At 49.1% G+C, this 17,446-nt stretch overlaps 1 protein-coding gene and 1 long non-coding RNA gene across 3 annotated transcripts in view; both read left to right on the forward strand.

The window, feature by feature from the left end:
* The window catches only part of PRICKLE3 (prickle planar cell polarity protein 3), a 39,419-nt gene extending 23,544 nt beyond the window's left edge, over nt 1-15,875 (forward strand). For both annotated transcript variants that reach the window (XM_082205429.1, XM_082205430.1), the window contains exons 5-9: nt 3,493-3,630; nt 7,615-7,818; nt 10,462-10,648; nt 12,342-12,857; nt 14,376-15,875. In XM_082205429.1, the coding sequence (XP_082061555.1) occupies nt 3,493-3,630; nt 7,615-7,818; nt 10,462-10,648; nt 12,342-12,857; nt 14,376-15,028 (1,698 nt within the window). In that variant the 3' untranslated portion in view covers nt 15,029-15,875. The remainder of the gene's footprint in view (nt 1-3,492; nt 3,631-7,614; nt 7,819-10,461; nt 10,649-12,341; nt 12,858-14,375) is intronic.
* The window catches only part of LOC309522359, a 205,901-nt gene that overhangs the window by 38,266 nt on the left and 150,189 nt on the right, over nt 1-17,446 (forward strand). The gene's annotated exons all lie outside the window — the stretch shown is intronic.

Consider the following 17,446-nt stretch of genomic DNA (forward strand, 5'->3'; position numbering starts at 1 on the left):
TTTCGCTTGCCAGGAGCCTGGGGTCTGAACCTGGCTGTTTTTGTGATATTATGGGCACACGTGTGTTGGGTTGCTTGGGTGAATTGTAGAGTTGCAAGGGACCCCCAAAGGTCATCTAGTCCAACCCCCTGCAATACAGGAATCTCAGCTAAAGCATCCACGACAGGTGGCCATCCAACCTCTGCTTAAACATCTCCAAGGAAGGAGAGTCTGCCACCTTTTGTGGGAGTCCGTTCCACTGTCAAACAACTCTTACCGTCAGAAAGTTTTTCCTGATTTTTAGCCAGAATCTCTTTTCTTGTGACTTGAAGCCATGAGTTTGAGTCCTGGCCTCCAGAGCAGCAGAAAACAAGCTTGCTGCATCTTCCATGTGGCAGCCCTTTAGATATTGGAAGATGGTCTTCTTTTCTCCATTGTGCTTGTATTCAAACCACCAGGCATGGGCAGGCTTGGGCTCTCTTTATACTTGCTTGTTGCGTGGCAAGTCCCCTCCCCCATGTGAAATAAAGACACTGGACACAGTATTTAAGGTTAATGGGCATAAAAAAGGTCACAACTTTATTGATTACAGAATTGGAAGGTATTGGCCTTAGGCATTTGGCTCCTATCGACTACCCGGCATGGGGACCGGGAAGGGTTGTCCACAAGCCATGGGAGTCCTGTTGAAGTACGCCAACTAGGATCCCACGGGTGTCACCGCTCTGGGGCGTGCCGGAGGCCCTTACCTCCCTAGGTTTCGGACAAGGCCACGCCCCCTGGAGTCCTCTACCGAACTACCCTTTCTTTTTGGGGAAGGTGATGGCGCTTCCTTCCCCCCTTCATTTGCATAACAATTGACCCCTGCCAATGCCTAACCGCCAATACCGAATAAGTTGTGACGTTTGCTACGAGGTAGGCGAAAAAACCAAAAGGCTCGAAGTGTGCCGACTTGGAAAAATTCCTACCAGGCCCCTTGCGGTGACCAACCGAAGTCCATAGCAAGGTCAAATCTAGCTAAACCTAAAGGGAGGGTGGGATGGGAAAACCTCTCAGCTGGAAAGGGGCAAAGAGGGCGGTCCCCGGGCGTGCCTAGTCTTAAATATTAGTTGTATGGATTTGATAGGCTGCCTGGTGGTGTTGACGTGGCTTCACCTTGTGAGTGGATGGTTCTCCGTTTACATCAGTGGTGAGGAGTCTGTGGTGCCCTCCATCAATCCCAACCAGCATCGCTGATAGCCAGGGATGATGGGGGTTGTGATCTGGGGTAGGCAACCTAAGGCCCATGGGCCACAAGCGACCCACAGAGGTTGTTTAACCGGCCCACGAGCTGCCCACTCGGTAAGTCCCCTCACGCTGCACTAAGCCAACGTGGCGCGGGGACTCGCTTCTGTGGTGCCAGAAAACAGAGGGATCTCCACTGGAGTGAACCGGCCCAGGCGAGGTAAACCTTGCCGACCCCTGTTGTAATCCAACAACATCTGGAGGGTTGCAGGTTCCCTGTCCCTGGTGTAGACACACAAATGCAGAAACACCTTAAACTTTAGGACTCTGTGAGATTTGTAGAGGTAAGAGGAAAACGTTGGCACCTGAACTTCTGGTAAGAAAGCTGCCACCGGGCATGATTCCTACGGGCGTGGAGTGGCATTGCTATCCCTTGGTGAAAATCCTCTGTATTTGGTGTTACGCTAGAAAACCACTTCTCGTTCATATTGGAAGTTCTGATAAGGGTGGCGCTGGGATTATTTCGCAGCAAAGAGGCACCTGACTCCTACAAAAATGGCGTCTTTGGAGGCCTGTGCCCTCTCCACCCTGTATAGATCTCGCTTTTGCTTCCCCCCACTTTGTGGGTCCTTTCTCTGAAACCAAAGGAACAAGGCTGGCAAACACAGGGAGATGAGGGAACTGGAAGAGATTGAAAAAGATTAGGGCGCTCGAACCTTCCCAAGATGATGATGATGGGGAGGGGGGAAAGGATCAGATAAAGATCCTGATTAGTATTAGAGAAACCAGCTGTGGGGACTGCGGTTTATCCTTCCTTGTAATGAGAGGGCTGGAAGACGCCCGATGATGCCATTCAGCATTCTGGAAACAAGGGTACAGTAGTGATTTCCTCATTCAGGGAGCTATAAAACAACATGGCCCTTTGCCAAGGGATTTTGGGAAGGCCGGCTAGTGCCAGGCAAGGACTGCAGTCCTCATCCCACAGGTGCCAGGTTAACAAAGCTGGGCTGCCATTCCAAGGGTGTGCCTTGTCCTGGGGCAATGGTTGGCCGGAGCCCAAGGCTGAGTATCTGGTGGGTTCCCCCAGGTGGGGAAGGAGGGTGGGGCAAGGACGAGACAGGTAGGCCAGCATTTGATGGGAACTGCAGCGCTGTGCAACCCAAGAGGTTTCTATAGGCGTTGTCCCACATCTGTCCATTGGTAGCCAATCAGGATGGAAGGAAGGGAGGGAGGGAGGGAGAGTGGGTTAAGGTGGCCTCTGTAGTTTATTTACCTCCAGAAGCTGGCCTAGAGTTCCCAGTTTGAATCTCACCACATTTTTAAACGGGGACTAAAAACCAAGTTTGGGTTTCAAACAGTAAGACACAACCTGTGATTGAGGCGATGGCTGTTAGGGGGACATAAGCGAAGAGTCAAGTTCAGAATCTCTCCCGCCCCCCTCAAAAAACAACAACCCCTGTCATTGTCAAAAGCTGAAGGTGAACTCTATCACAATCTGCACATGGGAATGGGAAAGAAGACAGACATTTCAAAATGGCGCTGAGAGAGTAGGGATTGACTTGCACCATTCCCCTGCTGCTGTGTCACAGACACCATGAGATGCTGTACAGTAGTTAAGATGGTAAGCCCATCGGGGCAGAGCCCTGCCTTGCTTCTTAATGTTAACTCTGTAAATCACCGTGTTACGTCAGTGGTGCTTTGTAAATAATAACAGTATCATTCCAAAAGTGGCAAATTGTGTTTTCTTAGCAATTTGCAGCTTCAGTGCAGGAAAAATATGATTTTCCAGGGACAGTTTTGATGGTGGAAGCAGCACTATCTGAATCCCACCCACCTCCATTTGCAGATTGTATGGGTAACCACGGTGAATTCTCTGTGTTAAGACATAGTCTGGAAAAAGACCTTCAGATATGCACTGACATCTCTTTCCCGCTTTGACGTGCTGTGCGGTTTCATCCTTGCAGGGCAAACATTTTATTTATTTTCCTCCTTATAAAGTTTCACCTTCCCTCGGGTCACTGCCTGGCTGCAGGGCTGTGTGGCTCTACTTGTTGCTGCTGCCTTTGATCTTTGTGCCCCAGGCCTGGAACCAGAGTGAGAGCTAAGCAGCTGAGTCCTCTTTTTTTGGTCTTGGTTTAATTACAACATGTCTTTTTCTTTGGGGGCTCCCTTTGGGGACATAGACAAAGCGCCTCTGGAGCAGCAGCAGATGAGAAGACATCTTGACAGTGTTGCTTTGGGCCCTCATTGACTAACTCTTCTCTCCCCTCTCCCCAAAAAATCTCTGCCCAGGCTCAGTACTGCAGCTCTCTGGAAGAGGAAGAAGCGAAAGAACTGAAGTTATTCTCACAGCAACGAAAGCGAGAGAACCTGGGACGTGGGACTGTCCGCCTCTTCCCCGTCACCATAACCGGAGCCATTTGCGAGCAGGTATTGGGCCTCACTCTGGCACTGCCAGTGTCAACACAGTTTGAGAACCAGGGCAGGGTTGAAGAGTGGTTGGGAGACTGAACACAGAGAAGTCTTTAGAGCCAAGCTAGATATCTGGCAGAAGACCAGTGGGGCTGGCAGCCCAGTCCACTGCTGAACATCGAGAAAGCACCAGCAGAAGAGAGGGTCTGGGATTTTGGAGAGGGGAAGTGGCAGGTGGGAGAAACTTGCTTAGCCCTTTTTCTGCTTGCCACTTCTCACCATGCGTTCCACACTCCCTGGGTCAACTTTGCCCAGCTGGCGTCTCCAGACATGGCATACTCGGGCCGAGGGGAGGAAAGCAGGGAGAAGCTGTCACCCTTGCCCTTCAAATTGTGGCCTCCTCCTCTGCCCCATACTGTTTTCTTTTTTCTTTTTAAATAATTTTTTTATTAGTTTTAACATATCATTTTCAACAGTAATTAAACATACTTTTACATCATACATTTTTTTTGGACTTCCATCAGTCACATCTGAAAATTTTCCAATCTAATCACTTAATATACATTTCTTAATTTCACTATTACCTTTAAATCTTATGACTAATTTCTCTTCTTTCTCTATTTTGCAATATTTCATATATTTTTCCTTACAAAACTTCTTGTAGTCCTATTAGCATAATTTGTTGATTACAATTGCTCTTCAAATAGTTCCTATATTTTTTCCAATCTTCTGCAAATCTCTGGTCCCGCAGGTTTCGAATCCTTCCTGTCATTTTATCTAATTCTGCGTAGTCCATTAATTTTGTCTGCCATTCTTCTTTCGTCGGGATTTCTTCTTGCTTCTGCCCCATACTGGTTTTTAGAGGGATACATGTTAAGTAAACAAAAATATTCCATCCAATGTCTAGTTTAGCACTCGCAACAGCAGATTCTCAGGGTTCAGCTCAATGTGTAGACGCCATTACAAACCTCTGGTGGTTTGTTAAATCCACTGTGGCTGAACCTGAATCCAGAAGTTCAGATCTTATCAGTTGGGCTTCATAATTAGATTCATAAAGATAAAAAGGTAAAGGACCCCTGACAGTTAAGTCCGGTTGCGAATGACTGTGGGGTTGCGGCGCTCGTCTTGCTTTACTGGCCGAGGGAGCCGACATTTGTCCATAGACAGTTTTTCCGGGTCATGTGGCCAGCATGACTAAGCCGTTTCTGGCAAACCAGAGCAGCACAAGGAAACGCCGTTTACCCTCCCACCAGAGTGGTACCTATTTATCTACTTGCACTTTGACGTGCTTTTGAACTGCTGGTTGGCAGGAGCTGGGGCCGAGCAATGGGAGCTCACCCCATCGTGGGGATTCGAACCGCCAACCTTCCGATCGGCAAGCCCAAGGTTCAGTGGTTTAGACCACAGCGCCACCCACGTCCATACTTAGGCCCAATTTGTGTGGTGTGAATGGTCTTTCCTGGTGCTCAGGGCCAGCATCTCTGTGTTCATGCGTGCAAACGCTACTTAGGCTGGTCTCTTGATTCATGCTGTTCCTTCCCATGCCAGTAGTGCTGGTGCTCTAGGGAATTCTACGCGAGTGGGGCTTGCATAAGTTGCTCTTTCGATGCTGAGGTTGCTTCACTGGAAGTTGAATCAGGGTTGTGATCTGTTGGCAAGGGCAGCAAATTCCAGGGTGATCCCAGAACACACCCTTGCTTCTATTCCGGGTCATTCCTGGGCCATAGTGTGTTGGTAAAGAGCTCCATTCTCCACCCATCTCTGCAAGTCAGAGATAAGAATTGTTGGCATGGCTCTGATTCACTCCTTGTTGTGAACCTGGGCAATTGTAGCAGCTGGCATTTCTGACAACTACTACAGTCCTCTGGCGAGAGCCTCCTTCCAGCCTTAGAGTTGCTGCCACATGCCTCCTTCCTCGCCCTCTCATGTTGGTGGACGACAGTTCCCATCGGTCCCAGCGAGCATGGTTGCAGGGGGGAGTTGCAGCCACGCTCTGGAGGGCACCACACTGGCAGATGCTCCAGTAGGCAGTGTGTTATGGCTCCTGGATTCTTGTGTGTGTGCAGTGGCGTAGCGTGGGTTGTCAGCACCCGGGGCAAGGCAAGTAATTTGCGCCCCCTAACCCGTGGATTTGCGCCCCCTAACCCCCAGATGTTGCGCCCGGTGCGGCCGGCCCCCCCTGCACCCCCACGCTACGCCACTGTGTGTGTGCGTACACACACACACACACACACACACACACACACAGACACATGGCAATTCCCCAAGAAAGTTATGAAGGTAGCTCTGTTCCACTGTATTTGCATTCTGTGATACACAGGAAGGGTTGGTCTCTAAAAAATTTGGAAGAGGAAATATGTGGGCCATGAGTTGCACCTCCCACATGGGAATTTTGAATTTTGGCTCCTGGTACAAGAGGAGAGTTAAAATACATTGGAGGAGCAACAGCAACATCTAGTGTTCAGATGAGGTACTTGCCTTTTTTAATGTACACAAAAATCCCAACCCTCAGCTCTGTTCTTCTCTTTTTTATTTAAATTATGTTGATTGCCTTTCAGCGAAAATTCTCAAATGAAACAAGAAATGTTTAGAAATACACACTGTGCACAAATCAATAGAGCGGCAACAAGGTCATTTCAGAGCACGCTCACCCTCGTAAAGCTTACGATACGATACAATATCTTTATTATCATTGTCCCATACAGAACAATGAAATTGAAAAATCTACATAAGACATTCAAAAACCCCTAAAAACTCTTCCTGTGTAAACCAAACTGTTTTTGTGAGCAGCCCCAGAAGAAGTGTGGCCTCCTAATGGAGGGTGACAGTTGTGGTGCCACCCCTGAGGAGGCCCTGCCGTGAGCCTTGGGGAGTCTTATTTCTGAAGAGGAAATATCCTTCCCTGAAGGCCTCTAGTCCAGTGTTTCCCAACCTTTTTTGGGCAAAGGCACACTTGTTCCATGAAAAAAATCTCGAGGTACACCACCATGCCAGATGGGGAAAGGTCTCTTTTTACTTATGTAAAAAAAAATAAAAAAATAGTAACAGCATAGAAGGTAATGGTTAGGCTAGCATCCCTCTTCCAAATATGCTAGGTTTTTATTTGCAGGGACTGTTCTACATGGGAAAGCATTCAGCACTGTCATTCTCCCATCTGCCATCTGAATTGGTACTATTCTGGGTCAACTTACTCTGCTGCATGTGTAGATGAAAATGGCACCAAGTGTGGGGGAGGGGGCAGAACAGGTTTCAGATACAGGATATTAAGCATACACGTACTTCAGATTGAACTGGTTGCTTGCTTTGCAAGTTTTCATTTCCCAAATGACTGCCTTGGCAAGCGCAATACCTACCAGGCTCAATGCCGGTCTCGCGCTGCCGCTTCCCGCGCTCTCAAGGACCCGGGAGGAGGGAGGCGTGAAGTTAATCCCGAAGACGCGAAAACCTCGTGCATGCGCAGGCCTTCCGCCTGCGACAGCCCAGTAGGCCGGCCGAAGCGAGCGGCGATGGGATGTGGGAGGGAGGGAGCTCGCCGCCCCGCGTGTGCCTATGTGGGGCACGTTACAGCCCCGTGACGTCAGCGCCACGCAGGCAGCCAGGCAGGCAGACGGCGAGAGCCCCGTGCTGGGCGGCCTCTCCTCGCCGCCGCCGCCCCGCCTCTCGCCACCCGACTCGCCCGCCTCCCTCCCACGGCACACCAGGCAACGTCTCGCGGCACACTAGTGTGCCGCGGAACACCGGTTGGGAAACACTGCTCTAGTCTCACAGGGTTATATGGGAGAAAACAGTAGCATTGTTAAGGCCTGGTCTGATTTATGGCACTCTGGCGAATAAGCAGCACCTTGAATTAAAAGTCTCGAAAGGTGATCACTGCCTTGGACAGTTTGGGTTTAAAGCAGAGATGGAGAGGCTGTGGCTTCTGTAACGTTTGTGTGGTGCTTTGGACCCTTTGCAAAGTGCTATGTAAGTCTTAAGTGCTCTTGGTTTCTCTTCCCTTGGCAGTGCGGGAAGCAGATATGTGGTGGGGACATTGCGGTCTTTGCCAGCCGGGCTGGGCATGGCGCCTGCTGGCACCCACAGTGCTTTGTGTGCACCACCTGCCGGGAGCTCCTCGTTGACCTCATCTACTTCTACCAGGGAGGCAAGATCTACTGTGGGCGTCACCACGCTGAGCGCCTCAAACCGCGATGTGAGGCCTGCGATGAGGTGAGGGTTTGTGGCAGACACCCTGAAGGCCACAGGGTGGGGATATTGGATGGATGGATGGATGGATGGATGGATGGATGGATACTAGGGTTGCCATAAATCTGGAATTTCCTAGAGAAACCCAGAATACTGCAGTCAGAAGCAGTGTCTGGGCAGAAATCAGCAAAAAACAAAAAAGTGTTGGTGCTGACCTTTAAATCCCTAAACAGCCTCGGTCCAGTATACCTGAAGGAGTGTCTCCACCCCCATCGTTCTGCCTGGACACTGAGGTCCAGCGCCAAGGGCCTTCTAGTAGTTCCCTCACTGCAAGAAGCAAAGCTACAGGGAAGCAGGCAGAGGGCCTTCTTGGGAGTGGCACCCGCCCTGTGGAACGCCCTCCCACCAGATGTCAAAGAGAAGAACAACTACCAGACTTTTAGAAGACACCTGAAGGCAGCTCTCTTTAGGGAAGCTTTTAATGTTTAACAGACCACTGTATTTTAATACTCTGTTGGAAGAAACCCAGCCAGATGGGCGGGGTATAAATAATAAATTCTGTTCTATTCTATTCTAAAATGCCTGGGAAAATCCATATGTATGGCAACCCATGTCCGTCCAGATTTTCACTTTTTGATTTTTGGCAGCCCTGATACACACGCACGCGCTCACTCACGTTTTGAGATTTCTTCTCCAAATTGTGCAGCAGGTCACGTGCTTTTATGCCAGACCTAGTTTTGCTGAGTCAAGAAGCAAATTTCTATTTCAATTTTAAACGATGTAACACTACACAGAATGTCAGGAGATATGAATGAGGGACAGTGGGGCGATGACTAGTTTTTAGTTTTAAAAGCAAAAATTGGGCACTGGTTCACCACCCATGGATGCCATTGCCATTAGTTATTATGACGGAAGGGAAAGCTGAGAAATGGCGAAGAGGAAGAAGTGTCCTCCTGGGTATTTTTGTACATATATATATATATATTGTCAGGGGTTCAGGAGCAGAGGCGAGGGCAAGGGAGGAAACAGAGAGCGAGGGGGAGGAGGCAGAAGAAAGGATGAGTGATGACGACGACCCGAGATCTCCGAGTCTTTCCAGTGAATCAGAAGATTCACAAAAAGGAGCACCAGTGGCCAGGGCAAGGGGGGAGACTAGGGGGACACCCCAGGAAGATAGAGCCAGAGGGGACTCAGAGGGGAGCAGTTGGAAATCGGGACCAGCGTCACCGCCAGAGAGTAGGAAAGAGGAAGAGCGCCAGGGATCAAGCGCTGGCAGCTCGCAACAGGAGGGAGGGCACGAGTCAGGAGTGGCCACACCTTCATCGGGGAGCGAAGTGACGGTTAGACGGAAAGTGGAAGGTTGGGCGCGCGCGCCAAGTTCAAATGCACAGGAAGGTGGCGCAGTAGGCAGCCCGGAAAGGGAGCCAGGTCCTAAAGCCCGGCGCAAGGAGACAGGAGAGTCAGGGGGGTCAGCGTCAGAAGAATCCCGGAAGGAAGAGACCCAGGGGGGCAGAGGGACCCAGAGGAGAACTGTCAGGCGGAAAAGGTGGAGCAGGGCTAGGATATTAAGTTGGTGCGCAAGGGGCGGAGACTCAGACGGAGCTTCGCCGATCTAAGCATAAGACGTAGGGTTTTATTTAACGATCGCTGGCTAGCGTGATCCTCTGTGAGCTAGGATCTGGAAGTAACCCTGACATATATATATATATATGGGTCCACACACACACACACACACACACACACTTTTGTACTTACTTACGGCATTTTTATGCCACTCCACAACATTTCTGGGTGGCTTACAATGAAAACCAATGTAAATCCAAAGCCCAAAGCATGAAATCGGAACTACATCTCCCTAGAAAGTGTAGTGATGGCTTTTTACAGTGTTGGTTGTAAAAGGGGTTTTGACCAATTCATGGAGGATAAATCCACAGATGTTCCATTATCAGAGGAAGTTGACCTCTGAATACTATTAGCTGGGAGCTCCAGGTTGGGAGAGCGCCGCTGAGCTCAGGTTCTGCTAGGTTGGGCCTTTGGCCTGATCCAGCAGGACTCTTCTTACTCTTAAAGTAAGGGAAACCCTTTTGGCTTAACTCAGCTAGTATCTACACCTGCCATCCCATTTCTGCAACCTTGCGTTTTGGGAAAGCCTTAAAGACTCAAGTCATTTTTGCCCTTGTTTCCTTGATGGGTCATAATCATGTCATTGGAATTTGGAGTCTGTTTTTATTTCTATGACTGTTTCTTTCTTGGTTTTAGTAATGCTGATTTTTAAAAAAAACACCTGTCGTTTTTATTATTGTAAATCACTTCCAGCGAGGAACCAAAGGGAAAGAGGTGTGTATTTCAGGTTCCCAAACCTCCCTGGCAGAGCAGATTTCTACGTGTTCAGAAAGGGCACTTGGTATAGCTCTCCTGGGACGTTACTTCATGAATAGGTGGCAACTGTTTGCCTTGAGTTCCAGAAGGGATTTTCTGGTTGGCATAATGGTGTTGGGCTCCCCTCCTCCACATTTTCCTCTTTGCCCCTTGGCTCACATGTCTGAGTTGCTCAAAGTTGTTGTGTTGACTGTGAGTGGGATTCCCCACAAAGGGCTGCAGGCGTCTGCCTTCTGTTTACGCTCCTCCCCTCTGACTTGTGGCTCCCTTTCTTGCCCTGCCCAACAGATTATCTTTGCAGACGAATGCACAGAGGCTGAAGGCCGCCACTGGCACATGCGCCATTTCTGCTGCTTCGAGTGCGAGGAGGCGCTGGGCGGGCAGCGGTACATCATGCGCCAGAGCCGCCCCTACTGCTGCCGCTGCTATGAGAGCCTCTACGCAGAGTACTGTGACGCCTGTGGCGAGCACATTGGTATGGACGCCCAGAGCTGTTTTGAATAGGCGGGTGCTTTCTGCACAGTTTATTTGGCTTCCAGAACTAAGGTTTCCAGGTGGACTTTTTGTAAGAAATGGGGCAATAGATGAGGTGGGCACTGGGCAAGGGGGGAGTTTGGGAAGAGGGTTCTCCTGGCAATTCTCCTGGGGGGCCATTTGCGGGTTCCTATTTATGAATTCTCAGATAATTGGATCAGGCTATGCTTCACGTGGGATGCGGGTGGCGCTGTGGGTTAAACCACAGAGCCTAGGGCGTGCCGATCAGAAGGTCGGGGGTCCGAATCCCCGTAACGGGGTGAGCTCCCGTTGCTCGGTCCCTGCTCCTGCTAACCTAGCAGTTCGAAAGCACGTCAAAGTGCAAGTAGATAAATAGCTACCACTCCGGCGGGAAGGTAAATGGCGTTTCCCTGCGCTGCTCTGGTTCGCCAGAAGCGGCTTAGTCATGCTGGCCTCATGACCCGCAAGCTGTACACTGGCTCCCTCAGCCAATAAAGCGAGATGCACGCCACAACCCCAGAGTCGGCCACAACTGGACCTAATGGTCAGGGGTCCCTTTACCTTTATGCTTTATGGGGAAGGAAGACAAGGTTTGTCTCCAGAACATGGTTTCCACGCCAGGGCTCAGTAAACTTGAACCCTGTGTTTGCAGAGTGTTTCTTTAGCATTGGAAAAACTCAGTTCCAGCTATGGTGCAGCCACAGAAAGCTGCAATGGGAAAAACTCCCAGCAGTGGCAGACTTTGGGGTTTAGAATTTCAGCATCGCCCTGTGAGATGCCAAAATTTGGCGCCTCTCGCCTTGTGATGTTTGTCATTGTTGTGGCTGCCTCTCGGTGCCCAGTGCAGGCAAAAACCCGTCGTACTCCCCCGAAACCCACCTTTGCTCCCAGCCCATGACATGATCCCCAGATAGGGCGGATTTGATTTAAATCAAATCAATTTAAATCACCTTTTAAATCACAATTTAAATCACTAGTCAGTAAGACTTGATTTAAAAAAAAAAAAATTTACAGGAAGATTCATTCTTTCTGGTATAATCTTAATATTTACAAGCAGATGAAGGTTTGATTTTTGGAATAATAAATTTTCAGAGTAGTTTTTACAGTTACATCCAAAATTACTGATTTGGATATACTATTAGAAATATATAGACAGATAATTATGAAATTATTGTGAGGTTTAATAAGTTAACTGTTTATATTTGGACAACCTTTCTGCTGTACTTTATTGGAAGGAGAAGAATAATCATTTCCTTAATAACAATTTATTGAACTAAAACAATAACATTATAGCATATGTATCCATATTTGTTGACCGATGTGGTTAAATGTTTGTGGGTTTTTTAAAAAAAACTTGAACTGAGTTTTAGCACACATGAAAAACTTAAAACAAATCCTTATTTCCTGATGAATAGCCTTTGGACTATAATCTGAAAACTTTCTTTAGAAAGATTTCCCCTCCAAAAGCATTTTATTTTAAAATTCCAATTTAAATTTTAAAAAATCTGATTTTTTTATTAAAAAAACTGATGTAAATAAAAAAAATACGATTTTGTTTTTATTTTTTTAAATCATTGATTTGTAGCCACACTGTCCCCAGATCTTCATTGTGTGCTTGTGTAGTAATGAAGCACTGACCTGTCCCCTGGTCTGGCCTTTTCCTTTCCCGGCAGGCATTGACCAGGGCCAGATGACCTACGAGGGCCAGCACTGGCATGCCACGGATGCTTGCTTCAGCTGTTCCCGCTGCCACCAGCCCCTGCTGGGGAAGCCCTTCCTGCCCAAGCAGGGCCAGATCTTCTGCTCTCGGGCCTGCAGCCTGGGCGAGGACCCCAACGGCTCGGACTCCTGCGACTCGGCTTTCCAGAGTGCCCGCTCCCAAGACTCCCGGCGAGCCAGCTGGCAGCAGCGGCGCGTTCAGGCCCAGCGCTCGCCCTCCTCCTCCCACGTCGCCCGCTCCATTTCCTTTGGAGGGCAGCCGGCACCCGCTAGTTCGGCCCCAAGGATCCGAAGGAGCTGGAGTGGCTTATCTGGAGCAGGGGAAGAGGTGCCGACGGAAACAGAGGAGCTCTCGGATCCAGACAGCAATGGCTCGGGCTGCAGCCAGAGTTGCGAGGAGCCAGTCAAATGTACATCTCGGGGTACTTCCACTTGCCCACCACCAGCCATGGAGCAGGAGCCAGGAACGGGTGAGGCAGAACCAAGTGTGTTGGTGGATTTTTTGGGAGGGAATGTGGCATCCTATCACCACCACAAACTTCTGGATGTTATTTGGGAAGGCCTTCCCTTGAGGCTGCCCCAGAAACTCCAGCAGATGCAGAATGCTGCGGTGAGACTCCTTACGGGGTCCTCGCTGTGGGATCACATTCACCTGGTGCTATGATTCTCTTCGTCTAGCGGTTTTTTCGTCTTGCGAAGCAAGCCCATTGACGGATTAGCGGATTAGCGCTATTAGCGGCTTTTAGCGGCTTTTAGCGTCTTATCTGCTGATCAGATCAGCAGATGGGCGGCTTAGCGGCTTAGAAAAAGGGGGGGAGGGGAAAAAACCGGCAGGAACTCGCAAGACATTGTCGTCTTGCGAAGCAAGCCCATAGGAAATTCGTTTTGCGAAGCACTTCCAAAACGGAAAACTCTTACGTCTAGCGAGTTTTCCATCTTGCGAGGCATTCGTCTTGCGGGGCACCACTGTACCAGTTGCACTGGCTCCCGGTGGAGTACAGGGTCAGGTTTAAGGTGCTGGTTTTAACCTTTAAAGCCCTATATGGCCTAGGACCCTCGTACCTACGGGACCGCCTCTCCTGGTATGTCCCACGGAGGTCCTTACGGTCTTCAAATAAAAACATCTTGGAGGTCCTGGGCCACAGGGAGGTTAGGCTGGCCTCAACCAGAGCCAGGGCTTTTTCGGCTGTGGCCCCAATCTGGTGGAGTGCTCTGTCACAAGAGACTAGGGCCCTGCGGGACTTGACATCTTTCCGCAGGGCCTGCAAGACAGAGCTGTTCCACCAGGCCTTTGGCCAAGGCACAGTCTGACCCCCCTACTTTTGTAATCCTCATAGAACTCTAGTCCAATGGTTGCCATTAACTTGACTCTGAATTGATTTTAGAATGATTGATTTTAGAATGTATTTCAATTAAATGATTATGATTTTATGTCAAATGTGTGATTTTTACCGTTAGCCGCTCTGAGCCCGGCTTCAGCTGGGGAGGGCAGGATATAAATATATTATTATTATTATTATTATTATTATTATTATTATTATTATTATTGAAATATACTCGGAGTCGAGAGTGGATTTCATGCTCTTTATTCAGCTCATAGTGGTGAGGAGGAATGGACGTTCCCCCAGAATGTCTTCTTTATATACATTATTTACACAATGGGCCCCACGTGATTGGCTAATTCTGGGATTCTCCTGTAGGCCAATCAGGTTGCGGATTCACTTCCACCTGGAGTTGGATTGGGTGGCTCCTGTGGACCAATCAGACTGCTGCATTCTGGGTCCTATTGTTCTAGGACCAATCAGACTGCTATATTCTGAATCTTATTGTTCTAGGACCAATCAGACTGCTGCATTCTGAATCCTATTCAACTCAGTACATAACAATTATTATTATTATTATTATTATTATTATTATTATTATTATTATTATTCTGCTTAGGAGTCTGGGCCTCTTTCTCTAACAGTCTTGTTTCTCCCCTCCCCCAGGGACTGAGAAGCGACCGTGCTTCCAACGCACATCCCCCTTGCGCCATTCTATGCCGGAACTGGGCATACACCCTTCCAAGATCCCAGACTGGAGCAGCAGCTCAGCTTCCAAACTCCAAGCATCTGCCCAGCTACGACCCAGCGAGGGGTCTGAGCTGGGGATGGCGAGCTTTGCCCGGGGAGGGGCACCCCGAGTTAGCTTCCGGGAGCCCCTGGTCTCGGGGGAGCCCAGTACTCCTGGTCTTGAGCAGATCTCTGTCGACGCCCAGCTGCTTCAGAACGGAAGCGTTAGCCGGGGACACCCACGCTCCACCTCGGACAACTCTCTCAACCTGGGGAGCCAGGGCTGGCGGCCGCCAAGGAAAGGCGCAGCGGAGGGCAGAGGAGCGAGCCTCTCCTACTCCGCTTCTGAGGGGGCTTTTCCTGCCTGGCACCGGCGTTACCCACCCAGGGGATGGGACTTCAGCTCTTCCGATTCCTCCGATTCTTCCTCAGAGGAGGAAGGGTATTTTCTGGGGGAGCCGATACCCCTGCCCCCCCATTTACGAGGCGGGGCTAGCCCCACAGAGTCCACGCCACCCACTGACTCGATACGTAAGCGGCAGCGCCGAAGGCTGCGTGTGGTCCGGGACAAGAATTGCGTCGTTGCATAGACCTGACTTCCACCTCCTGGGCTTTGGCCACAAGAATCCAAGTATCAAATCGGGATTTAGGCTTGGAACCACAGACCTTTGCTCCGTCCGCCATGACTGCTTTGACTCGCGACTCCTCGCCAGGGATCCTCTTCAAGTGACCTCTCCATCGCAACCGTTGAAATCCCCTCACCTTTCCTCAGGGACCCTTGAGCGTTCTCTTTTCCATGGTGACCTTTGATCTTTAGATGTGACCCTTCTGTGAAGAACCTTAACTCCTTTCTCTGGTGGTCTTTGAACTTTGGTTGTGTTTCTTTTCCATTGTGGCCTTTTGACCTCTCAACTGTGACCTTTTGAACATGAATTAACCCTTCTGTCTTGAACCTTTGGAGTGATGGTCTTTTGAACCTCTGCACTGTGCCCTATGAACTTCCAACTGCAGTCTCTTACCTGGGAACCCTTGAACTTTGGTTTTGACCTTTCCACTGTGACCTCTGAACTTATCTCACCTCTCCTGGGTTGACCCTTGTTGATCATTGACTTTCAAGTTGCCATTATTAATTGCCTGCTTTCAAGCTCTGGGTGCTTTTTTCTCTATAGATCAGGTGTTTGGTGTGTGTATATGTTGTGGGGGGTGAACTCCTTTCTACATCTGGTACAGGTTTGCACCCAAAGATGGACATCAGATGTCCTCTTTAGGGCAAAGCCTGCAACAGATCTTCTCGATCCACCTCAAACTACTCTTCTCTGTCCTGTCTCCTTGCACTTTGTGCAACTCTTGAGTTTGCAATTTTTAAAAATTGGGTGGTTTTTTTTTCTAATTGAGGATTTAATTTAATTGAAATTTAAATAAAAATATATGAAAACACTTGTGTGCTGCAGTGGATCGTCGCAGGATGTTGGGCCTTAATCAAGGAAAGCAGGATGCTGTGCAGCGAACACGCAGAACGGTCCTCTGTGCCGGAGGGAATATGGTGACTTCTTGCATCCCCGTCTTGAACCAAGGAGGAACAGACAAAACACTTCAGTACACTCTTCACTAGTTTCATAACGAAGCCCCTGGAAGCTAACCTAAACATGCAGTCATACCTCCGGCTGAAGTTGCTTCAGGTTAAGCCTTTTCGGGTTGCACTCCGTGGCGACCCAGAAGCAACGGAACGCGTTACTTCCGGGTTTTGCTGCTCGCGCATGCGCAGACGCTCAAAATGACTTCATGCGCACGCACGGAAGCGGTGAATTGCAACCCGTGCACGCACAGACACGGGTTGCGTTCGCTTTAGGATGCGAACGGGGCTCCGCAACGGATCCCGTTCGCATCCAGAGGTAAAACTGTACAAGGCAATTTTCTCTGTCCCCCAAAACTGTATGGCAGGCTACTGCGGAGTAAACCCTTTGTTCCTTTATAGTCACCTCTTCTGTTTTACATTCAGCTTTAATTACCATAGACAAGGCATGTCCAAAGTCCATTTCAGGGACCTAATCTGGTCCGCTGGTCGGTTTAAACCGGCCCCCGTGGCAGTATATGTTGTGAGGTAAAATTCCCAAAAAAACCTCAATCCTAACTTCAATCCTAAAAAAAGTTCAACAACTTAACAACTTTGGTCGGCCCTCATGCATGTTCACTTCATCAGATCTGGCCCTCTTTGGACACCCCTGCCGTAGACTAAGGACACTTAAGTAAAGAGAAAGTTTCAAACAACTCAATGGAGGCTTGTACCCATTTATTTAGTGGAGATTTTGTGTACACAGCACTTGGGTGTGTGAGCTGGCCCTCAAGGCATTCGCGTTTAAGGATAAAAATAAAGCACAGTCATTCATGCAGCAGTGTTAAGCTCAATATAGCCACAGTGTGCTGCTAAGTTAGGCTTAGTCCTCCAGGGAGAATTTCCCTCCTTCCAGGGGGGCAGCCCCATGTTTATTATTTATGCTCCTGTGCCAGATTCATGGCTGCAGCTATAACCCACAACATCCCTGGCATATTAGTGCTGAATTTGCAGCCAGGTTGTTGCCATTCTGGAGTTCCCTCTGCCCCACATTCTATCTGAGCACATTTTATCATCTTCATTTGCCTCCTGTTTGCTAAAGGAGCACGCATGAGGATATTACGCCAATTTAGTCTTCCAGTAAACAACCCAAAGAATGACCAAGGCTATTCTGCCAACTTCATGGTGGAACACGGATCTGGCCCAAAATCCATTGTTGTAGCTGCTGTTTCCCGCACCCCGTGAGTTGCATTCTTTTTTATGATTCTCTGCATGTACAGTGGTACCTCGGGTTAAGAACTTAAATTGTTCTGGAGGTCTGTTCTTAACCTGAAACTGTTCTTAACCTGAGGTACCACTTTAGCTAATGGGGCCTCCCGCTGCTGCTGTGCTGCCGGAGCACGATTTGTGTTCTCATCCTGAAGCAAAGTTCTTAACCTGAGGTACTATTTCTGGG

Source organism: Podarcis vaucheri (assembly GCF_965113315.1).
Source record: "Podarcis vaucheri genome assembly, chromosome: 17".
Classification (NCBI taxonomy): Eukaryota; Metazoa; Chordata; class Lepidosauria; order Squamata; family Lacertidae; genus Podarcis; species Podarcis vaucheri.